Raw genomic sequence first — 25,040 nt, 5'->3', positions numbered from 1 at the left:
TGCAGGAGACAAGGGGGAGTGAACATCACACTAAGGCCATGCCAGTTTATGTATTAGGTCATATTATTGACAAAGCTCCTTGTTTCCAGAAAACAAAAAATTGCTACTAAGCACCAACAGCAGAATACTGCTGAAACAGCAGGTACAGACTAAGCCTAAATACTGATTAATGCTGTATCAGTTAATTAAAAAAAAAAATAAATTAACTACACAGTAAGTTCATACTTCAGTAAGTTACTCTGTTACAGTCCAGCTAAGGCCTGGAAAAAAAAAAAAGGCAGTTACTCTAAAAACTCAAAGATAATAAACTGCCAAAGTCCTCTTATATCAGTCACTATTTTAGTTCAAGCACAAATTCAGTGAGCTATCTCTTAATACAAAGACTATACTTACAGGTTGTTCCACAAACTGGTTTTTCCTTCCCTTCCAGTAAGTCCCACAGGTGAACAGATGCTTGCTCATACTGCTCATTCAGCCTTAAAAAAAATAATTAATAGGAGTTAATTTCTTACCAAGTCTTTAAATTACAACAGTACAAACACATCGTTAACTGACAATTATAAAGAGAAGAACTTTACGGTAAGCCTACCTCATGCTCATGTCTCGTTCAGGGTAAACTAGTTTGTAGAACTCATCCAGCATTGTCAGTTCCTCCTCTGTCAGCACAGGTACTCCATTTGATCCTTGTTTCAAGTCATTGCGCACTTCATCATCACCCAACTTGTCCAAAATAAACTGGAGCTCTAGTACAGTCTTTAAACGCTTCTGCTCAGCTTCTTCTCGCATCAGTTGCTCCCTGCGAGCTGTCTTTTTTATTGTTTTCTGGATCTGTTTAAAAGAAATGTTAAATTGCTGAAACTTGGATTCTGTAGTAAACTCAGGGGAAAAAAACAGATTTGAAATGTCTTTTATTGATAGAGGTGGATGTTGGTGTTGAACTGCCACTTATCAGTCAAATGTTACAGCAGAAAAACGTGAAATTTAAGTAACTTCAAAATCAATGCCACAAACCTTGGATCAACTGGATCTTGATCTTATTCTTACTCGAAGCCTGTGCTTCTCTGCGTGACTTACAAGCAGTTCAGTGAAGTAACTGCAGTTACCATGTCTAAAGCTTTAGACACCAATGTGTTATTTGAAACAAGCCCAGCTTGCTGTTCTCTGCTTCCTTTATGAACTATTCTTTAAACACCAAGTGATTTTGATCTAGATGAAAATGGCAAAAATGTACAAAATTAAGTAACTTTTAAACAAACATTGTGGCTATTTACAACTTCTGGCCTCCATAACTCAAGGACTTACAGCAATTAGAAAAGGTACAGAGAAGGGCAACTCAACTGATTAAGGTAACAGAGCAGTTGCTTTACGAGCAGAGCCCAAGCCCTGGGTTCTTCAATTTGGAGGAGTAAGAGTGATCCAGATTTTTCACAAAGGCCACAAAGGCCAGCAGATAACACGAACAGAGCAGTTATTCACTGTATTCCACAACAGTAGGAGGCATTCATCGAAACTACTAGGAGATCAGCTTAAAACAGATAAACAAAAGTACTCTTGTTTCTTACACACCATGGGAGGGAACTCATGGAATGTTTTGCCATGGAAGGCTGTGGAGATAGTATCAGCAAGTTCAAAAAGGGTTTAAACAAATTCTTGGACATGAGGTTCACAAACAGACACTAAAGGGAACAGGAATGCATCTACTGTCTAACATTCTCAGTTTGAGGATCATGGAGCTAGAAGGGAATGGATGACACATAATCATCAGTCCTGTACTCTGCATAGCGCCTGCTACAACTGCTGTCATAATACTGGTCTAAATGCATCACCAGTCTGAACCTACAGGATGTTTCTTCCATTCTTACTCTTAATCCAAGCATCTAGCATCCAAAATTCTGCTTGCTCACTTTATACTTATACAAAAATTTAATCTTCTTTTTCAAAAAATGTAACTTGTGACAGTAGCTTTCTCCCTCTGAAGCATCTGAACTTTTAAAAAATCAAAGACATATTTTAGGATCAGCTGTACAAGAACTAACTCCAATCAGGAAAAACTGCAACCAAGTTTGAAAGCAGTCCAGCAATTTATTACCCCTGGATTCACTTGCTTCTTTTAGCAGTCAGCTGACCAGGGAAATATTTCAGGACAAACTTGTCTGAAGAAGAAAGTTCTTCATTACTAACATTCCATGAACACACATGGAACCCTGATGCAAGAAAAGCAAAGAAACAGCTTGGCTTAGAGGCCTACAAATTTACAGCCACATCAAATGTAGAAAGCAGTTTATAATGTGAGGATGCCGATGCCCTTCAAATTATCACATAGTCTGTTCACAAACTAAATACACTCGTTAGACCAGTCTGCTGCACTAACATCGACTACACAATGAATTCTACCAATGTTGCTGCTGTTTCCATAACTCATTAACTCATTAACTGTATTACTGCATTTAGAATCTTCCAGTCCTGTAGGATGGTTTACACTTTCAGCTTGCCCCAGAATTAGTTCTTCCTCGCAATGATACTGCAGAGGTCTAAAGGGTGTCTTTGTTTGCAGTTCTTGGCACAAAAAATAAAGCAAAGCCATTCATACAACTGGAATTGTCTACTCGAGTTTTAGAACTTATTCTTGATTACACTTATTTTACGTCCTTAATAAAACATCAACCCAAAAGATGACCTGTTTTACTAGTATTCAGTTAACATATCCTTTACAATAATAGTATTAATCTTGTCTCATACTGTAGTTTCAGACTGTATTTGCAATTACAAACTGCAAGAATCTTGATAAAGGAACTGCAATGATTTCAGTTGCTGAGACTGCATACCCTGTGGTAATATAAAGAAATGAAAACCCTCAGACACTTGCCAAAGGGAGAAGCAGGCCTATGAAATCAATTTCTATTAAGAAAATGTTACTACTGGCAATAAATGGCTGTCTATAATGTTGCATGACAGGCCTGTTTTGTGATCACACTGTTTTCAACAGTTTTGTTTTGTCAGAAAATTACCACATCGGTTTTGTTCCCATACATTTATGTAGTCCATCAGAAAAAATCTTTCAGGAATAGTCTTCAGCAAACCTAACACAAACTAGTAAAAGAGTAAAATAGAGTAAAAGAAAACAGTCAAACATATAAGAAATTATGAGCACCTCACCTCTGTAAACAGAGGCGACTACTGCATCTAGTATCAGTGAAAGAGAGTTTAAAGCCCAAGTGTTTGGATAGCCCACATTGCACTGCTTACTCTTTACTTACGTCTTGGCTCAAAGCCATAAAGCTCCTCTGCAGTTCTTTAGCAAATTCCAGATTATTTGTCACTTCCTGGTATTTTGACACTGCATCCTTGAAAAGAAAAAAAAAAAGGAGGAAACACAGAAGTAAATCATCACAAATAGAACAAAATACATACTTCCAACAAATTCCCACATTTTTAGTTCCAAAGTGAGACACAGCATCCCTGTATGGGACTGCAACAATGTTAAACCAAATTTTGATTTTCACTGGCCTAAATACTGAAAAAACTTGTGTATGTCTTCAGGGCCTCTGGTTTCTTAGATAAATATGCTAAAGCGTATGTATATATATGTTCACAAGCATGACATACTGGTTTAATGTTTGGCTTTAGCCAGTTCCTGTCAAAAACTAACTGGCAGACCAGGGGAATGGGGGTGAAGAGTAATCTAGCAACTCGAAACTGCTCCAGAGATAAAGGTTTGAGAAGTAATGCATTGTTATCTTGAGTCAGAGCCAAAATCAAAGTGCTATACAGAGCATAATGTTCCCTTCTCCAAAAATCTTTTATTACTTGCTATCTTCTTGAATCTAATATTCTGATTTGCACCAAAGCAATCCAAACTCCTTAACCCACTTTGCAGTACTGAGAAATTACAGAAAATCAAATCAGGGGGAAAAAAAAAATAAAAATGACTGAGACATTTACACTCCTGCTGTGACAAAATTAATAATGGATATGTCCTTGGTAAGAACAATGGAGCCAATCTGTTTGAAAAGCAAGGAACATGAACCATACTTGCTTTTTTTTCTTAAGTATTTCCATTTGTAATACAGCTAAGAAACTTACACATAGACACATATTACATAATAGACATACATTAGGTGATTTACACAATTTATCATTCTTAGACAATCTGTAGAAGCAGAAGTCATAAGTGAAAATAACAAATACTTTCAGCATTTCTCCAACCAAGAAAGATTTTTTTCTTTATGAAATGTGGTAGTCAGGCTGCGGTCTTTATAAAACTCAATCATGAGCTTCCCTCCTCAATATGAAATTTCAGTTATCTTCCCTGCTCATCAAACAGAAAACTTCTCATATTTTTTCACAATATCAAAAATAAAAATACACAGATCAGTGATATTTCAGTTTTCAGTTGGCACAGAAGAACCAAAGTGAAGCCTAGAGAGATGAAAAGATCACATGGACCAACAGAAGCAGCTAATTCTTTTAATTGTGAACAGCTGCAAGAGTTGCAGGGTACATTTTTTTTCCTTCACTTTTTCCAATGTTAAAAATCATCAACAAAACACTGTTAATTAGTGAGCATCTGGTAATCTCTTTAAGTACCAATATACATGTTCGCATCATACAACTGAATTTAATTTCATACTTGCTTTATATTTACTACAAGAGGAAAACGGCTGTTGAGTCAAGCTCTACAATAACCTACTTTAAGAACCAGCCCCAACAAGGAGAGAAGCAGCATACATCCACTAAGCCCAGCTTATCTAGAGCGTCACATCTGCTGCACTGATAGCTGTGATATACACATGAACATAACTTATTTTCAAGAGCCCTTGGTCTAAGCTACATCTCTAACTACACTGCACAATATTTACGAGCTACCACCAAGTGACTAAGCTCCTTAAGTTCTCCCTGGGCACGTTTTCTGTGAAGAAAAGGATCATGTCCACAGAACCTCAAAGGTATCAATTAGTTCTTTCAACAGTCCTAGGTTGTAACATATGCCAAATTTTACCACAGCTTATTTACAACCTAACCTCAACAAGCATAAGGTATTACAACACGTTCTCTACCTATTCTTTCAGTTTTTGAGTAAAGAAAAACTGAGATGTTCTAGGCAATAAAAACTGAGGCCAAGTCAGAACTCAGAAACACTTCACGTTTAACAAGGGGGAAGTGAAATTCATCCCTTCCTTCCCCATGAAGATCACAAAACAATTTAACACAGAACTGGTTAGTAATTTTTTTTCTTTTTACCAGTTGATCTTGATTCAGACGTTCTCCCTTGTTCATTCGTTCCTGGTAATCATCAAGTTTGCTCTGAAAATAAAGAAAAATTCTATTATGAAGAGCCAAAATGAGGTTACTGCTTTTTCTACTTATGCTAACAAAATCAGGTACTGTAATATTACAGTAAACACAGACTGTAACAAATTACACAAGCATGCAACTGTCATACAGAAATAGGACCCGAGAAAAAATTGTCTTCTGGATTAAAAAAATGTAAATACTTCCACGAGACACAAATACTTTAACCTTGGCTATCACAATACATCTTCATGACTAGCCTTAATTTCTGAGGAAATACACATTCCTCCTAGTGGGGAAATCGCTCTCAATGCACATTTCCTCAGTCCAAACAACAGAACTGAACTCAGTTCTGAGTCAGACCTTATTACCACCATATCACCACAATACCAAAAATCTGACTGCAAAAAACCACTGTCAATGCTATTAAGATTCAGAACTAATTCTTTGTAGTTGCATCAGTTAACATAGTTTTAAAGAATTTAAAACAGTTTCTCATCCTTTGTGCAAGAATGCCCACCAACACAATTCATATTAATAGCTCTAAAATATTTTTGTTCAAGGGCATTAAGATTTCTTTTCCATGAGGAGAAACTGGAAAAGGAATCATTAAGTTTATTTTCAGCAGGATCAGTTCTCTAATCTGCTTAAATACAAAACCATACAGAACACTGACATTAGCCAAAAGCAGGTAAAACATATACATGCCCAAGTGACAAAAGATTCTACAGGCTAGGTAGAAAGGTTCTTACAAAGGAAGCAAAGTCTGTAAGAATAACATACCTTTACTAAGCTCTAAGTTTTCACCATTTCTGTATTATCACACATGATAGTATTTTTTATGAAAATTGCCATGATCTTATTAAAAGAAAGCTATTAAAATGAATCCTTAACCATTACCTTCCCAATCTAACAACATAAAAACACTTCATTTTGAATGTAAGAGATTTAAAACCCTGATGCAACCATTGTTTCAGAGTTTTTATTTGCCACTGACAGGGTTTTTTTGTTGGTGCTGCTCTTTGATTTTTTACTATTTTTGTTTCATGACATTTCAGTTAAAATATGTTACTGGTAGTTTTCTAGCTAGTTCAACTTCTATGCTCAATCTCAGACCTTTTGGAAAGATCTAAGTCTGTGAAACAGTTTAACAAGAAAGTTCCTCTTACAAAGTATCTGATGCCCAGCATCACTTACTGAAACACATAACCACTCTTATGAGACTTGGTCTTTTGATGTCACCTGGCACCAACAGTTTATTTCTTTGGAAATCCTACAGGTTAGATATAACACAACCTTTCAGCATATCTGAGCCAGTAATGGCCTAGGCAAATTCAAAGAAGAACTTCCTGAGCCCCAAAAATATTTTACTGAGCATTTCATGCTGGAGACTGACACCAACAGGGTAACAGTTGTCAAATGCAGCAGCCACAGTTCGTGGTAGATCAAAAAAACAGCCCTGAAGAGCATTTGACATATTGGAAATCTACCACAACAGGAAATAAGGTCATTTTACTCTTCCACCTACTAATTTTAGAACAGATGATGACATGGTTGGACAATCACAGAAGTAGTTTTAATGGTTTAAGAGATCATAGCTGAGCTGTGAAGTGTCAAAAGGGAGGGTAAAGAGCTCAAAGCCAGCCAGGTTAACAGATGCCTCCACTGCTTAAGGTAGCTTAAATCCTACAGAGAATTGTCACGGCAGACAAATTTTTTAAAGTTCCTATTTGCTCAAATTACTCCCATGCTGCAGATTACAATTCCCTTGATCACACTGATGCAATTGTTTGTGAGGCTGCACCGTAAACAGACTGCTAATATGAGCCAGTTTAAACAGTGTCTACAAAAATGCATTAAAAAACCCAATAATTTCTGTGATCCAGTTTCCAACACAAACCCATAAACAACAAAAACAGTAAAGCAAGCCAGATAGAACATCAAATTCTAGAACACTACTTAGGTCAACTTTGTTGCAGAAAACATATACTGCCAAATTACACTCCAAAACATTCATAATCCATTTTGGTGGCTAAGGGCATAAGGGAGGGAAGACACAAAAATACCCTAAATAACTACAATTGTTTCTGCATACTTTTTCCATGCAGCCTTACTTCAGCATGGTTGGTACCTTCAGATTAAGCATATTGCCATAACATACTCAAACACTGCGTAAGTTTTTCTTAAATGGTCAAATATTCTTAGATCTAATGTAAATGCTTTGTTCATTTGTATTCAGCAGCTTATCAACTAAAAAACAAAGGGTACTCTTTCTAACCATTAGGAATAGAAGAATCACTTTTTCTTCCTTAAAAACATTTGTATCAAAAAGGTAAAAGCAAAAGAAGGAAAGTCCTTTCAGCTGCAATGCAGAGGACAAGCAAATGTATATTTAGTTATATGTTATCACAAAGATTTAAAATGCTAAGTAAGCATTTTTCTGTCATCCCAAAGACACTGTAAGATCCAAATGCTGCATTACACAAAAATATTAAGGAAGCAAAATGCTTTCTTTTTCATCTGTACTGTCAACTAACAGCAACCTAAGAGCAGCATTAGTGCTGTAAAATAACTGCAGTAAAATTCCTGCTTAGCAACCTACTGCAGTGTCTGCAAGAAGATTTTCTTAATTCTACCCCGCCTTACACAACTTCATCCTCACTCATCATGGACATAGATCTTGAAGCATAAAAGCTAAAGCAGCAGGGGGGGGAAAAAAAAAAAAAAATCAAGTGGCAAAGTGAGCACATAAATTGTCTATTAAACAGCTCATGAGTCAGCAGAGCCCAGTTCTGCAGATAGCAAGCCACCGTGCTTCAGCTCCTTTTCCACTGAAAGACCTGAAGTATTTTGGAGTTCCTAGGAGAAAAGCACTACCTATAGGCTACGGGGAGGGGAGGCAGGGGGGAGGTGGTGGTGTTCATTGCTTAAGTATGCCCTAGATTTTATTTTAATAGGAATCCAAATTTGAATTACTTTATTATGGTAACAGATAATTCCCCTCACACTCAAGTTCTCATTACCTCCTCTGAATTGCCTCCAAAATGTCACCCTAAAGTGAAAAAAAAAAAATGCAGTTATATGACATTAGCTTCAAAAACAATACTGGTTTTAAAAATGCCTGACCACTCAGCTGTGCTGTTACAGTCATTTACAGTGCTATGCTATAAACTGGATCACTGGAATGATCTGATTAAAAATAACCCCTAAAAAAGGGGGCCAGGAGCAGGAGGGAGGCACTATATTTAACCAGATAATTTCAATGGCATGGTTTATACCAGTTACAGCCACACAAGTGTGTATGACAAGCTGCAAGGTGAAAGGGGAGAAGGTAACCTCTTCAATAAGCTGAAGTAAACATTTTGTAAGGCACACTTCACTACAAGCAAAGAAGAGATGGAGGGGACTACTGCAAGTCTGTTTTCTTAGATATATCAAAAACTGCATGTATTTTTTTTTTAACAGCATCAAGCAATTAAGATAATCCAAAATTTAAAATATCTGCCTAATAAATTCTGCACTGAAGTAAAAGAAAAGCCAAGCTACAAAACAGTTTATTGACCTGTTCTACATTTGCACACTGTAATTCATCTGCCCTTCCACCATCATCTCCACACTCATTCATCAGTTTAACTTCTCAGCAAAGACTGCCCGGAAATGATTAAAAAATAAAAATCAGTCTTCCCACTTCCTCAGAAAACAATCAAAACAGTAAAACATCTAAACTGTATCAATTTAATGAGACATGGAAGTTCAGAACCTCTCAAAAACCACCACAGCTCTCACATTCGCTGTCTGGGTACACTTCCTATTATATACACACCGAACAAGTCCCAAGAAGCTGTTTCAGCCCTGAGTTATAGCCAAGAAGATGTAATGAAACATTAACATCAATACTCTGGAACACAAAACACTTACAGGTCTTCTGTTTAAACTGAATTTATCTTTGAAATAACAGTTGTAAATATTCTTATGTTTTTTCCCCGAAGTCTGGTAAGTTTGACGGTTTAGAAAAAAATATCTCCACGCTTTATTAGTTTAAGCGAGTGACAGACACACCAATTCTGAGACCGCAGTCTTGCACAGCTTACCCCAGAGGACACTGATCACAAAAGGGGTGTTCTCCTACGAGAACCACACGGCCTTGACCCTTCCCACACGCCAACAAGGGCAGTGACATGGCCAGACTGACACCTGGGTCAGCAGCCTGATCCAACCAAACACGTAGAGAGAAAGATGCAAGAACAGCTAGGAGCAGGATCCATTCCTTCCCAAAGAAATGCAGAACTGATGGGTATGTGTAATCTTCAAAACGTGAACCTTTCAAACTCTTGATTAGTTGACTACAGAGAAAAAAAAGATTGCTTCTTCAGTGACCAGAACTAAGTTAAGCCACAGGTGACAAAGTCCTAAAAGTTTTGGTGATTATATATATGTTCTCTTCCCAAATCACCACGCAGTATTTCCTACAGAAACACTATGAATCTACTGGTAAGCTGACTACACTGCAAGAGACCTAGATTTTGTTCTACACATCATCTATGATCAAAAGGAGTTAGAACAGCAAGTGAATTCTACAACCACCACAAATGGGGTTCTAGAACACAAACTGGGCTCTCCCAATACATTCTGTATCTTTTTTTTCCTAGAAGAAAAGGAAAAGCATCAACAAAACACCAAAGCAGCATCTGAAAAAAATAACTAGAAGATCTTTCACAGCTTGTAGGACTCATCATATATCTAGTTAACAGAACTTGCTATAAGAAATAATCCCTATGCTACATAAAACAAAACAAGCTGAAACCATAAAGTACCAAACACCACATAATTTCACAGATAAACCTGCTTGATTTTTAAAATAAAGCATAAACTTGCCTGGTTTTTAAGATAAAGCTTGGTTATCCAAAACTGCTATCAAGAGATGTTCCAAAGAAAGATTCAGGCTTTCAATACAGTTTCAAATGAATTTTACAGTTTCTTGGTTTCAAAATCACATTCAATCTGCAAAGATAAATTTGAAACCAAGCTTCACAAGGAGAGTTTCTGGAGACACTCAGAAGCCTTGAACATCCAAGTGGCCCAAATAATGGTGCAGAAGCACTTAAGAGTGCTGCTACTGACAGGGAACTTGAAGCATGGTACTTCCCTGCTATCATTAGCTGCACCTACAACAATAGAATACTGATCTCAGCTTTTACTACAGGTTTATAACTGTTTCCTATGGGAAATCCAACATTTTATTGAACCAAGTCAGATCAACTTGAAATATCCATCTACTGTTCCAGTGAAAATTCTTGTGTAATAATGACAGGGGCACTTTTTAAGTATTCATTTTTCAACCCAGTCAGGATTACACTTATTTGGAAATTCAGACAGGCTGATAAAGCGATAGCATCTTAAGTTACCAGCTACAGCTAAAATGTGCCATCTTTTAAACCATATACCCAAGCTCAAGTCCTGCCAAGTAGTTGAAGGTAACATTCTTACTTCATATTTACAGTTGCCCAAGAGTAATCTTTGTGATCACCTGCCCATACCTTAAATCATGTGTTAGCAAATGATATTTTGTCCCTCTGACAGAACATTTGGTTTTAAAAACTGTTATTACATAGCTCATGCTGTATTACACAAGTTGAAAGCAAAAATAACTTTGTTTTTTTCATTCATCGTTGTATCAAGACATGAGTTTGATCTACATTCAACTGGCTTAATTTGGAAAGGCTTTTCCCTCTAAAAAAGTAGAAGGGACAGGGAGAAGAAAATGCAGATCTTACTGAAGCATTTTCTCCTAGGGAACCTGGAGAGCTAGTAGGATTCTAACTTCAGACACCTAACAAAAACCTAGACGAGTTCATGCAACTTCTAAATTAACTAAGCTTGTCAACATATACTCAAGTTGCACGTCTGAAGGTCTTGTAGAGAAAAATACCTCTTCAATTACCCCCTCCCGTGCACACACAAGTATCTACTCATCTAAACAGAGAAAGAAAACAGGATAGCATTCCTATTATTTCCAAATATAAAAAGATGAAGAGAACACAAGACATTTTCAGGCCATGTTTTCCCATACATTTATGAACAGCAATTCAGTTTACCCTAGTCTCTTTTAACACAAGCAATACTCGTTCTTTCAAATAATGAGGTGGCTTAGGAAGAGAAAATGAAAGTGTAACTAATAATCTAGTATTTCTAGTTTATACAAACCCATTCAAAATACTATAGAACTAAGTTACAATTATGATTTGAAATTGTGTACTGTATTTAGATGGTCACATTATTTTACCCTCTGAGTTTAGGAGGACACATGACACTAAACAATTTACTTCAAAATTTCCAATTTCTTCATTAAGAGTGACTTCTCCCCAACTAAAGGCTGCACACACCATTTAAAATCTAAGATGGTACCTCTTACAGAGCTTATTTTTGTAACTTCGAAGCATGTGTCTAAGTCAAGTACATTTTTATATTCATTCTCAAATACAAAGCTCTCAATCATCTCTATTGGTCTTCATTATCAGTTTCTGACAAAAAGGATTAAATGTTCAACTAAGCACAAGTTTTCAGTGATATTTACTGGATTTTTCACCCACTCCTGCCTGTGCAGTACCCAGTACACTATTTTACCTTTTGGATGGTTTAAAAAAATTCTCATCAAAAGATTCAAAAATCAAGGAAAATGAAGGAATTTGTGTAATGAAGTAAACTTATCAAGTAATACAATAAAAATACCAGTACTCATGTGTACAATAGGCTTTGTTTTCAGGACCCTAAGCACGCAGTGCTCTTTTTATTAAAGAATGTTGATTTACTGAAGTACTGTTGATTCCCCCACCAAGGGAGAGGCTCAAGCCTGCTAATTATAATTCTGCTTTAATGCACTGAGAACAATTTATCTCATGACTTCTATAGTGTTTACATGAGTCCTACTTCATTAAGTTTCAGAACTTCTACAGCCTGTTAAGACTTAAGAGAAATCTTTGAACTTTAATTCATCAGTGTGAGATCACACCTAGCTTTTCTTTTTGAAGACCTAGCCTTTGCCATTTTTAAGCCCACACTGCCTAGCAGAGTGCCCCGAAAAGAGATGCTTTAAATAATTTTAAGAGAACATCTTTCAACAGAAGCCATTTCCAGAAAAAAAGGCACCTCATCACCTCTATTCACTCGCTATGACATCAGTTATAATGAGTAACAGCAGCCAGAGATACACAAAAAACCACCTTCATGAGACCAGTATCACCAACTTTCACTCTCTTCTGCGAGAATAATAGCCTCTGACACATCTTTCTAACTTAAAATATTATGAAAGTTGACCAGAAGTCCATTCAAATCGAATGGAATGGCTAAGCCAAGTGTAAATTAGGTGTAAATTATTTATTTTAAAAGGTAAATAAAAACACTACTAGAAAGGAAAGCTGACCCGCACACCAATAAGAGCGTGCTTATCCTCTTTATTACTTCAAAATACAGAATAGATCAGAATGTTCATCTGCTAATTTTAGGTTTGAAAATACACATTTTGAACATCATAGAAAAAAATTTTTAGAGGATATATGTTAGATACAACAATCATTTGAGACCATTTCATTTTATTGAAACTAGAGATGTACAGCAAGATCTGCATTCTTTCTCAAGTTGAGGACCAGTGTTCTTGTATATCCACACATTCGTACGTATTAATGACAACTTTAAGACAGACATCTTGTCCTACCCATACACAACAGTATTCGGACAAGGATCAAGAAAAGATCCTCTGATTCTAAAACTTATCTAAAAGCTCCTGGCAGGCTGCTTTTCACTTTTAAAAACCAGGAAAATCCAACACCTATTTTTTGAGTGGGAAACTACACTGCACGCTATGTACAGGTAAAGCACAGCTTGTTTCATTTGCAACTCACCTGTACAGACTAATTTACTGCTAATATATGCCTCTTCTACGAATAAGGAATATTAGTCTAGACTACTACGATCTAAAGGGCTAGTTAAAATAGAATTAATACAAGAGTAATTGTGCCTATTTAGTTCTAAGAGCAAAAACAGATTTAGGGCTTCAACACAGACATAATCTTTTAGTATTCCCTAATTTTAGCTTAGTAATATGGTGTTTCGATGCAAGACTTTAGGCTACATGTCTGTTAGCCTTTTTCTGAGGGACACTTCATGCTCTGTAGGTTGGAATGCCCTGCGAGGCTCATTTAATCCAGCAACACCGAGCGAGTGCCACATAAACCGTAAGTAACCACGACACCCTTTTTCTCTTCTGTCACAACTCGAACCGTCCAAGGACCACGGATTTAGTAGCTGCTCTTTCTAAAAATAACCCCTTAAAGGCCGCTTCCAGCTGACCTAAGACTCCCAAAGGGGTGAGCTTAGGGCGATGAAAAACGAGAGAGGAAAAAAAATCCCTGGGTGGGGTGGCCGGCGGCCCCCGGCTTTGTGCAGGCTGCTCGCACAATGCAGTTCCGTCGGAGAGGCTGAGGCTGCCTCCGCCGCCGCCATGTTAGTTCCCGCTTCCATGTGCACGGGCTGAGAGCAGCCCGGCGCGCCGCAGCCTCTCGCCGCCCCGGGCCGGGGAGAGCGACGGCGGCGGGGAGGGGAAAGGGAGCGGAGGGGGTAAAGCAGGGAAATGGGGGGCGGCCGTTCCCTGCGGTGAGGCGAGAGCGGGGCTGGGCAAGGCCCCGCCGAGGGAAACAAAAGGCGGAAGGGAGGGGGAAGGGAGCCGCGCCGCCGAGGGGTCTCGCCGGGAGCGAGGAGGGAGCTGCGGCCCGCGGGGCTGGAGGGGGACGGCAGCCACGACCCCTCCGGGCTCTGCCCTCCGCCGCTACCGCACGGCGGGGGGGTGGGGGGTGGGGTGACGCGCCCGGCGGGCTCCTGGGGCCGCGGGATAGGGCGGCCGACAGAAAGGACCGGGGGACCCCCCGAAAAGGGAAGGGGAAAGACCAGGAAAGAGGCGCTCGCCCTTCTGGAACCTTCCAGCGGGCGGCCCCTGGGGGCGACGCCGGGAACAACCCGCGCAGGCCGCAGGCTCCCTCGCCCAAGGAGCAGGAGGGCACGGCCGAGGGGACCGGCCGCCGTCTCGCCAACACAAGGAAGAGGAAGGAAAACAGGACGGGACAGTTCAACGTCCCTTGAGCCGGCCCGACGCTGGGGACAAGGCTCGCCAAAAAGCTGGGGTGTCCCGGGGAGGGGGTGAGGAGGGTGGGCGACTGAGGGGCCCGGGGCCCACCCTCGGGACGGGGAGGGGGGGGTGGGTAGGGTGTCGGTCAGCCCGCGGCCGCCGGCCGAGGGGGGACAGGAGAGCACCTTTTTCTTCTCCAGGTTACGCAGCTTTTTGTCGATCACTCCCAGGATCTGCTTCATGGCCTCGGTTTGCACCGAAGTGATGCTGCCACCCGATGCCTGCGGGGCGGCCGCCGCTGCCGCCGGGGCAGCCTCACTGCCCGGGCCCGCTTTCCCGCTGCTGCTCGCCATAGTGCTGTTGGTAGCCGAGGGCATCTCTGTGAGCGAGAGAGAGAGAAAGAGAGCGCGGAGAGAGCGAGGGCGCGTTACGGGGGAACGGGCCGCCGGAGGGGACACGCGGGAGGGCGGGCGCGCACACGGCCGCTTCCCCACGCCCAGGGCGCGCGCGCGCGCGCCAAAAAGCCGCACCTGCCGGCGCGCGCGCGCGCGCCCCCCCCTCCAGCGAATTGACTGGGGCACGCGCGCGCGGGGCGGTCACGTGAGCGGGGCAGCCTCCCGCCGCCCAACGGTGCTCGCCCCAGCCAGCGGTCATTCCCCGAGCTCCACCCTTTCCCGCCGCCCCGCCGGTGTCCGGAGGGGCCTCGCCACCCTCCTCACCGTGTGCGTGAGTGGCCCGGGGGAAGGGAGGGGGCGGCGGAACTCGGTGCGCTGCGCTCTCGCTCTAGGAATGGCCGCCTCAGCCGACTCCGGCCCCGCCGCCCGCGCTGCTCCTGCGACCGCTGCACCGCGCGACTGAGGGAGAGAGCGGGGGCGCGCACGCCAGCGCGTAAGGCAAGGCGGCCCGGGAGCGAGCAGCGCGGGGTCCTCGCTGCTTGAGAGTGCCCGCGGAGAACGCCTGAGCCCGCCCGCCAGCGCGCTGCGGCCTCGGCCCTGCCCAGGCGGAGGAGGCGCCTCCCAGCAGCGGCGCCGTCTGGCGGCTCGGTGCTGGAGGGTCTTTCAGGCGCGCGGTAGGCGCCTAAGCGCCAGACACAATAGGCAGGCGGGGCAGCCTGGCCCGAGCCCCCGCCCGCCGCCGCGGCCCCGCACCGGGCCGCGACCCGCCGTGGGGAGGGTGGGGCCGGCTCGGCTCGGCTCGGCTCGGCTCTCCTCACCACCCCCGCGTAGAACAACCGGCTGGTTGTGGCTGCCCCTGAGGAGCGGGGCGCTGCCGGACCTCGCCTAGCCGAGGCGGTGGGTCTGAGGTGGCGGGGGGTCTCCCCGGAGCGGAGCCCGTCACACCGCTTCCGCCTTCCCGCCAGCGAGGCCCTTCCCGGTATAAGCGGGACTCCAAAACATGTTTTCTGCCTATTCGTGCCTTTAAGGCATGTCCCTAAAACTGTGGGAGGGTTCCGGAGAGGTGGCGTGCCACAGGTGTAATTGGGCCTTAATAGCTGCGTTTCAGTCACTGGAAACGGTTGCTTCATTTGTCTTTCGGACTGGGATTTTTGATAGAGGTACCCGCACCCCTCCAAATACAATCCCTGAACACTACATAACATTTTGATCTTAGTTTTACACATTTCTTTTAGCCACAGGTCCCCTGCGTCTAGGTAGCACTTGCTGAACTTCTATGCTGACAACAAATAATTACTTCAGTATTAATTCAAAGACATTGTACTGAAATAGCATCAGGTTTTCTGTGAAGTAAAGGAAATCTTTGAATGAATATATGCCTTCTTAGGTACAGCCTGAAAATGAAATGTCACTGCCTTCAGCAGGACTGAAGGAGCTAAAGGGGTAACAATAACAGATGGAAGATTTTGGGAATATAAGACTGAAAATTTAATTCCCAGTAATTGCCAATTTGAGATAGAATTTTTGGTTGCAATACCAGTTTAAGGTTATATTTTTACCACTGCTTTTTAAAGCTGAATTTTTGTTTGATCTGTTCAATCATGGATCCGCACAATGCATTACATCGACACAAGAAAGAGCGCTGTTTCTTGAACAATTGGGCCAACCTGATGGTTCACCACCACAAGAGAGATGTCTCCTTATTCTTCCTCACAAAATCCCTTCACACAAGCACACAGTCTTTGCCCTTGTTTCCATTCTGAATCTTGCTTCCCAGGAGTTAACTCAAGTTGATAATCCAGCAAGGAACTTCTTTCTTTGACTCATGTTGTAGCAGTTAATTTTGAATGGTCAGATTTTTTCCTTCATTCCATCAGTAAATATTGCTTCTTATGCTTCTACTTTTCGTGTATGCCTGCATTTTCTATAGCAGGTCAATGCTTTGTCAATTTTATATTAGATTATTTGCTTTCCAAATCACTTCTTTTTGCATAACAGGTTATAAGACAAATGTAATAAATCACCCAACCCAATTATTTCAATAATGAATAAATGAAGTATAAAAGAAGTATCTTCAAATATTGAAAATATTTGAAGTTTTTCACTATTCACCAAGAATATTTTAATACCATTACATTTACAAGATTCAATTTTTATGCATTTACTTCTCTAAGCCCCTTACACAGGGGTTGAAATTACCTTTTTCCCCCAAGTCATATGCAGTTTTTTTGTGAAAATGTGAAGCATATTGAGGCTTATTGACCGCAAAATATAACGCTTTAAAATAATATGGAATTGTTTCATCTATTCCTATTCATTTCTCCTTTTTCTTGCGTTGCCATTGCAGTTCTGCGTAAGCTCTGGGCACTCAACAGCTTAGGGAAGTATTTCACCCAAGTCATAGGATCTGAATATAGTTTGTACGCAAAACCTGTCTTGCTGAAGAGCTAAAAAATATCTGCAATAACAGAAAAATCAGAGCTGGTGGAAGAATTGATGACAATAAATTAAGAATACATGTTGGACCAGAATAAAGCCCTGATCTTGTCCACCAACAGGAGATATTTATTCTTCATGGGAAAGTGTAACAAAATAGCAAATGTTCATGGTCTCAAAAAAAAAAAAAAGTTAAAAATACTGCTTCTGAGAGCAGTTATTACATGAGATTACATGAGCAATAATTACATGACAATTACTACATCAAAGCTCTTCATAATTACACTGGATGTCTTTTTGGTTAGCCAAAGATGGAACTGAGACTACTGCTAAGTTTACATGTTAAAGCATAAGTAACTACAAGCAAACCATTAAGCACTTACCTTACACAGGGACTGCAAAAGGAGGACTTTCATATTATACTTAGAAAAAAGGCTTGTTAATTTAGCATGGGATAAGCCTTACTAAATTAATTTAACAGATTCTCACTATAACACAGCAGCTTTGTACCAAAAATATCTGTCACTGTTGTATTATAGCATAATTCACTGTCAGTACTATGCTGCAGTCGCTCTGTGTAGGCTCCATACCAGATCTCCAGACCCTTTAGCGGTCTCTTGGAGGAGCCTGGGAACAGCTGAAGTACGTGTGGTTCCCTAGTCTGCATCTTTACAAGTAAAACTTCTGTACTTCCAAAATTCACTTGAAAATAACTTTCACACAAACGAACTGTACTGTATCGTCGATCTCAACTCTGAAAATATCTCTTAATACTTAACGTGCTTGTAATTTTAGGCAGGTCATGCTGTCACATATTCATCTACCTCTTTGGTACCATTCCTCAAAAAACAGTGACCACAAATTCGTCATACTGCTGTGTCAACAATATTGATCATCAATGCCTGATAGAGAAAACCCTACATAAGAATTCCCCACTGTCAAGGAAGAGTTGAGATTCTTTTCTTTAAGGAAGCGTTGAACCACTTCTGATACATGAGTAAGCTTTATCCTGGCAACTTCTAGCATGACAGATTTGTAATTAGTATGTGGGTCTCAACCTTTACATTTCTTAGAGATAAATACCCTCTTACTTACCATGTGTGGTATGATCTCCCTGTAAATCTGGATTTGGGTCTCTTTGCCTTTGACTTCTTTGATGTTAGCTAGCTGGTTGAAATCACACTTCAGCATAATTATGGTGCAGATTAAATCTTATTTGTAGGGAGCCGGCGTTGTATTTCATGTTTGTGAGCTATGTAAATGAAGGTCAGTTCTGGAGTTGCTGATTTTGGAGTCACATTTGTTTAGTCACTACAGAAAGGCAAGAAAGGAGAGAACATCCCCCAGCATATGTAGCACTTCAGCAAACATGAGCCTTTAGACCACAAAATTGCTCAAGATGAGGGTGGCCTCCACGTCCCTGCAGGCAGTGTTGGGACCCAGATTTAGGAGACACAGCTTTGCTCTTCATGTTCCAGAGACACATCTCCCATGCTAAATTTCTCTGGGTTTTCATTCGTCATCATTTTACATCAGCTGTAATTGGAAAGTCTGAATACACCTTTTGTGTCTGTTTCTCAGTTTCCAGCCCTCAGAAGGACAGAGATAGATGTATTTAAAAGGTACACAACCAGCCAGTTACACAAAAAAAGAAGATTGAGGGGAAGAAAGTCTTAAGCTTATTGGTGTAATCAGGGCTCAACTGTTGTATAAATATTCTGTGGGGTCATAGAGCCTCACTGAAGTACTGTCTCAGGCAGGATTTTTGTGATCCTCCTTTATATCACTTTTGATACCCTTGACACACAATTCCCAGCCCTTCCCATTGCAGATTTCCTCCCTTTGCCCACTTACTCAGGGAGTTTTGACCAAGCCAAGCTTTGCTGCTCCCTCTGGCAAAAATCCTACAAGGAATTACTACTAGTCCCCTGCCCCATTGTTCTTTGTCCAGGTAAAAAAAAGAAAGAAAAAAGATTGCTTTTCCCCAGTGTCCTAAGAGCTACTTCCAAGCAAGCATGAGGGTTCATGTTAGTTCCTTGTGAGCTCCAAGGATGTGTCTCCCATCCGCTCTGCCTTGTTCTGACCATTCCTATGCAGGCAATCAAAGCAGACAAACGGAGACTCGCTCCTGTCTCCCCAAACCTGGTACCCCAGATCTGTCTTCTTCCTTCCTTCTTCTTGTTGCCCACTTTTTCAAAACAGCAACTGGTCCTACATCTCACCAGCTTTCCCACCCTGTTGCTGTGTTCTCTGCTTCCCCAACCCAGGAACTCTGACCCACAGTGCATAGTGTTTTCTCCTTAACTGCCACATCTGCTCCCTGTTCAAACTCAGAATTATTCTGAATAATATAATGAATAACTTCTATTTATTCTGTGTTGGGTTGGTTGGGTTTTTTTCAGTAGAATCCATAAGACTAAAATTAAATTTCCCTTCTTGCACATTATCACAGATCTAGTCATCTCACTGTTCCCTGACTGATCTCACTGAATGTTAGGAGACTTCAAAAGTCGCTGAGAACATGACAGTAAAAACAGGGATAGAGATAATCACAGTTTAAGTTGAAAAGCAGATCCTATTCCACTGGTGGTGCACAGAAAATAAGAAGTACCAACCTCTACTACAGGTTCCCAGGTTTAGTATACAAGGATTATGGTTAGAAAAAGAAACAAATGAAAATACTTCAGCTTATAAAACAGCAACATTTAAACTAGAGTAATAAAGAGGAGACAACAATATCTTTTACCTGCCAGGTTATAAACTTCGGAGAGTAGAACTGTATCTACGACAATACCAACCCGGAGCAGGAGTCCTGTTTGGGAACAGGAGCCTGGGAGAATCTGAACTTTCACTCAGTTTTTCTGTCTTAAGAGGGGCCCACCCTGCAAATTTCAAAAGCTGTGGTTCCTCCTGCTTATCAGGCAGTTTTACAAAGTTATCACTTTGTTTTTTATTTAGGTTTCCTTTTCTCAAAGGAATTTGCTTAGAGGAGACAAGTTTCCATTCTATCTAAACCCTCAAGCTGGCTAACTTTCATAATAATAAAATGAAACCCAGACAAAATAAGCCTCTCTGCATAAGGATTAAAAGCTCTGTACATTTTTTTATCTGAGTAAAATTAATTTACAAGTTTTTTATCACAAATGTTAAACATTGATGTGTTAGCAGCAAGATCAATAAAAAATGCAAAAGGTGTTTGGGTTCAAAGGAGATTAAATGATGTCTAATGGCGTGTTTAGTCAAAACTACCATAATTCCAATCCAATACAGCAAAAATTGATTAAATGCCACTAAATGATAGATTTCCCTATATAGCCATTGATGGGAAATCATTATAAAATGTGTTTGTTTCTACTGATGTCACACAGTGCTTTGGCCCTTGTATGAAACAATTGTTTACAAAAGTCTTCAGCTTACAGAAGCAAATAACCAGGCTGGGACACTACTTTGCTACATAAACTATATGCAGAGTAGATCAAGCCTTCATTTTAATGTACAAAGTCCCGACATAGGAAGGGAGTAGGTTGATCATACATACCAGAGAAGTTTCAACACTGAAAAGCAGCTCAAAACCACTTAGGGCTTTATTTGCCTGAATGAGCTAATTTGAATGGGCCCAGTTTACCATGCTATCCAGACTGTTCTATGCCTGTCCTCCCTCTAATTTGATTTTTCAGTCATCTTTTTGCATTTGTAAATTGTATCAAGTAATTTTGTATTTGTTTCCTTACTGTTAAGGAAAACACTGGTAGTGTTATGACAAATGCTGCAGCTCCAACCAAAACGTTTTCCTAAACAGCAATTTTCTATTCAGTTTTTGGGTTTTTTTTGCACCTGTCAGCCACTTCACTGTATTGTACCAATTTAAATGAGAGTATCACAAGGCTTATCACAGTTTAAGTATCTTAGATCTCTACTTCTGGAGAACATCTAGAGTGGTTGTCATCCAAAACTTGTAATCACCTAAAAGAAATAATTCCTTTTTGTTTCAAAAAGCTATTCCCTATAACTGTGGAGATAAAGTGGCGCTTACTGAAAGGGTGTTCAATACAGTCCTGAAAGGTATTATAAAAATCAATAGTTGGAGGCCAAAGATACTGTCAGGGAGCAACAAGGGCCAGCTGCTCCCTGAGGGAGGCCCAGCCAAGCATGGCAGCGTGTCACCAGCCAGAGCCTGGCCCTGCGGTAGCCAAGGGCAGGAGCAGAGCAGACCCAGTCTAGGCTGTTAGAGAAGCCCTTAGCAAGAAAGTAGATCCAGGATTAAGCCAAGGCACCCAACTGTAGATCAGGATCCTCATGGCCAGGGTCCATGACCAGACACAGGTCTAGGTCCAGGCCTGAACTTAAATGGGCCCATGGGTCGAGACTGTGGATAGAGACCCTAGGTGAGGCTGCTCAGGGCAGTTAAGGGTTATTACTCTTATGCAGTCGGGGCCCTGGCAGCTACACAGGTTGCAACTGAGGGAGAGAGACATTTTTAACAGTGAGAAAGATCAACAGCTGGAGCAAACTATCAGGAGGAATGATATCTTCTCCATCTTTAGATGTCTCCAGCTTAAGACCTCACGTTTTAGCAAGTAGAAATTATTTTACTCTAGATGGAATGGGTAACTTGGGGCTTGTGATGAGTCCAATACCAACTTTTTCTCTTGATTGTTATGAATCTATGAATGAAGGAGTCCAAATAGTTCTTCACAATCAAAGGCCTGATCCAGCTACTGCCTGGCCACTTAGCCCCCAGTAAATTTGTTCCTAAGCTCTTCACCTCTTCAGCTGGTTTGGTCATGCATAGTCATCAGAAAAACAATGTTTTTTCTACTGATATTAATAATTTATTCATGGTCATGACACATAGTTTCCAAGTCAACTGGAAGATTTTAATCAAACATCATGCTCTCCAACCGGCATATCAAAATCTTCCTGCATATCACATACATAAGAAAGGTAAAGAAGTAATAAATTTGAAAGTAACCTGAAGGTGAAGGATGACTGGTTATTTTAAGGAATCCGTAATGGTGATATAGGACAGGCTGGACTCAGGATGCAGTTTAGTCGCAAGATGGCCTGCTAACGTCAGCCTCCCAGACAGGTTATTTTAATGCTTCACGATTCTTACTGATAGAAGATTGTCTTTGTGTGTAATGTGAATCTCTGTTACTCTAGTGTTGATGCTGCTACTTCTCATCCTAAATATCCTGGACAGAAGTACTAGTTTTTTCTCTTTCTCTTTCAAGCTGTCTTTCTAACACATTATGGTAACAGAGTTGTATTTCTTCACAGTGTTCTTTGCTAGGTCAAGCAACCCCAGTTCTTTCAACCTTTCCATATAGATGAAGTTTATTAGACCTCTGACTATTCTTGATGTTTTCCTCAGTGCTATCTCCGATTGGTCTGTATGGACCTTCAAATGTAGCACTTAAAACACAATACATTACTCCAGCTGAGTCCTTATTAACGATGATATCATGATGCAGTTACATAATGTGTTTCACAGAAGACATGGACCTAGATGTGGTTTGCTTTTTCTGTAATGAAATCCCACGATACACAGGGGTTCGGGTTGTAATTATTTATCACCTCCAGATCTTTTTCCACAGAAATACTGGATAACACATTATCCCCCAGCATGAGTTTGTGATGTCACTATTGCTGCCTGAGTTGACTTGTCCACATTGAGTTTCATCTCTTTTTTTTTACCATTTCATATTTTGATTCCAAAGTATTTGACTTTTTTTTCACAGCTTTCATACCCTCTGTTCTACCATCTAGGTCATAATGAAAATATTAACTAGCATGGACACATGAAGAAATTCCAGTGATACCTTGCTTCATACCTCCTTTCATTTTGACAGGGAATCGCTGGCAATTATTCTTTAAGTAGACTAGCTTTACACCCACTTTACAGTAGTTTCATTTAGGTCATGTTTTCTTAGGTTGCTTGTGAAGTGTGTGAGAAAGTATTAGAAGCCTTATTAAAGTCAGAGGTCATCTGCTTCTCCTCTGTCCGTGTGATATTCTTTGTGGAAGGAAATTAAATAGTTTGACACAGTTTGGTTTTGACAAATTTCTGTTGGCTGTTACTCATCTCCTTTATTTCCCAATCACTTAGGATGTTTCATGAATAAAGGTAGAGCATCTCTAACTTAATTTAAAAAGACCTACTATACAGCTCAGTTTGCAAGTGGCTTGATCAATTTGTTGCTTTAATTTTGTTTTTCAGATGAAAAACTCTTATTATGAGCTTCCAAATGGCAAAGCTTCTCCCAACGTGAAAACAGAAAATAGTGCTGTGCACTGAGATGAGAAGATGCCTCTTTGCCGTCTGGCTCTTGTGTACTTGTTTATACTGACCTGCTTATCTCAGGCTTTATCATATCATTTACACTTCTTAACCTAATGTCTGTTTTCCAGTAGAGCACAGTCAGAAAGGAACAGGAAATACTTAAAACCTCTTACACAAAATATTCTTATGTGATAAATAAAAGTGTGCTTAGTAAGCACAACTAGAAGAACTGGAAGCTGCTGTAAACAAGAGCATTTGAAACCTCTGCACTTAACTAAGGACAGATACAGGTTGTACGTAACAATTCCACTGTACAATCTTTAAATCCTATTGATGTAACCATGAAGTAAAAGAAAAGAAAATTGCAGGATGTTTTATGGGTTTTTTTATATCATATGTAAGCACAAATGTCCTACCTTTCAAAGATTCCGAGGAACTATAGTTTTAAGGTTCACAATATGTTGACCATATCTAAATCCTTTCCTTCTGTCTATCTAAGTGTCTATCTACTGTTGTAGTGTTTACTTATCTATCTGTTCAGAAGTTAAAGTAATAATATAGATGACGTTCCCTCACAGTGAATAGAATTGCATTTCACAATGAACACTTGCACAAAAAGAATGCAGAAATCTTTTATCCATGTAGGTATAAAGTATCTCCAGTCCAGAGGAGAGCAAGGATAGTTTGCACGCTACAGTCAGTATTTGAGGCTCATCTGGGCTATGGGTCTAAGACTAAGACTAAGACTAAGACTAATCACAGACCTTATGCTAAAGGTCTATCTGAAGAAAAATTAATGGTTGCATTAAACAAATATTTCCAAATATGATGGTGTTACAGCTGCCTTCCAAAGGCATGCTGTCTTTAGGAGTGCCCACTGGCACTGTAGCCTTTTTTCTTTCTGACTTCTCAGCACTCTTGGGGGCATAGGTAAGAATGTTCCTCAAAGCCATATACATCCCAGGGAAGATGAACAATTCTTACACTAAAGAATTGCAAAAGATTCTGCTCAAAAAAGCCCCAAACAACCAAAAAACACCAAACAAACAAACAAACAAAAAACCCAAGCCATAAAAATAATGTAAAAACAGGTAAAGAGATCATCTACATAAATTCAGATTTATTCTTAATTTTTACCTGGGCTTTGATAGTGGTTTGGGGTTTTTTTCAAGCCACTAAGCCTCAAATGTGTTGTAGAAGGCTCCTGCTCAGCCCTGTCCCCTGCTAATCACAGCTGGACCTCCTGGCTGGACCCTGATCTGTCCCCTCACCTCATCTGATGGCTTCTCAAGGGAAGTCAGCACAGTCACCAACCTGGCCCCACATGGTCAGTGGGGTCCCTGATAGCCTTTACGTGACTATAGCCAGTCACTTTTGGCACGATGTCTTTTGCAGTCATGAAATTAAGTGCAAGGACTCTACAAGTCCAAACTCTTCAAGTTCACTGGACAATTCTATTCCCCAGCACCCCAGTGATGAATGGGTTATAAACGTGTTTGAAGGGCAATAGAGCTAT

At 40.6% G+C, this 25,040-nt stretch overlaps 1 protein-coding gene across 4 annotated transcripts in view; it reads right to left on the bottom strand.

Moving 5' to 3' along the window:
* The window catches only part of CAPRIN1 (cell cycle associated protein 1), a 35,823-nt gene extending 20,401 nt beyond the window's left edge, over positions 1-15,422 (bottom strand). Inside the window, exons 1-6 of one of the 4 annotated variants that reach the window (XM_074885041.1) lie at positions 15,130-15,422; positions 14,596-14,789; positions 5,242-5,304; positions 3,258-3,344; positions 590-828; positions 394-476 (exon numbers count right to left, since the gene is read on the bottom strand). In XM_074885041.1, coding sequence (XP_074741142.1) covers positions 394-476; positions 590-828; positions 3,258-3,344; positions 5,242-5,304; positions 14,596-14,787 — 664 coding nt within the window. In that variant the 5' untranslated portion in view covers positions 14,788-14,789; positions 15,130-15,422. Of the gene's footprint in view, positions 1-393; positions 477-589; positions 829-1,011; positions 1,207-3,257; positions 3,346-5,241; positions 5,305-14,595; positions 14,790-15,129 lie in introns of those variants that run through there. The other 3 variants (XM_074885042.1, XM_074885040.1, XM_074885043.1) reach the window with 3 other exon arrangements.
* Positions 15,423-25,040: the final 9,618 nt, after the last annotated feature.

The sequence above is a fragment of the Strix uralensis genome, chromosome 15 (assembly GCF_047716275.1).
Source record: "Strix uralensis isolate ZFMK-TIS-50842 chromosome 15, bStrUra1, whole genome shotgun sequence".
In the NCBI taxonomy this organism is placed as follows: Eukaryota; Metazoa; Chordata; class Aves; order Strigiformes; family Strigidae; genus Strix; species Strix uralensis.
This window is presented reverse-complemented; position numbering and strand designations above follow the sequence as displayed.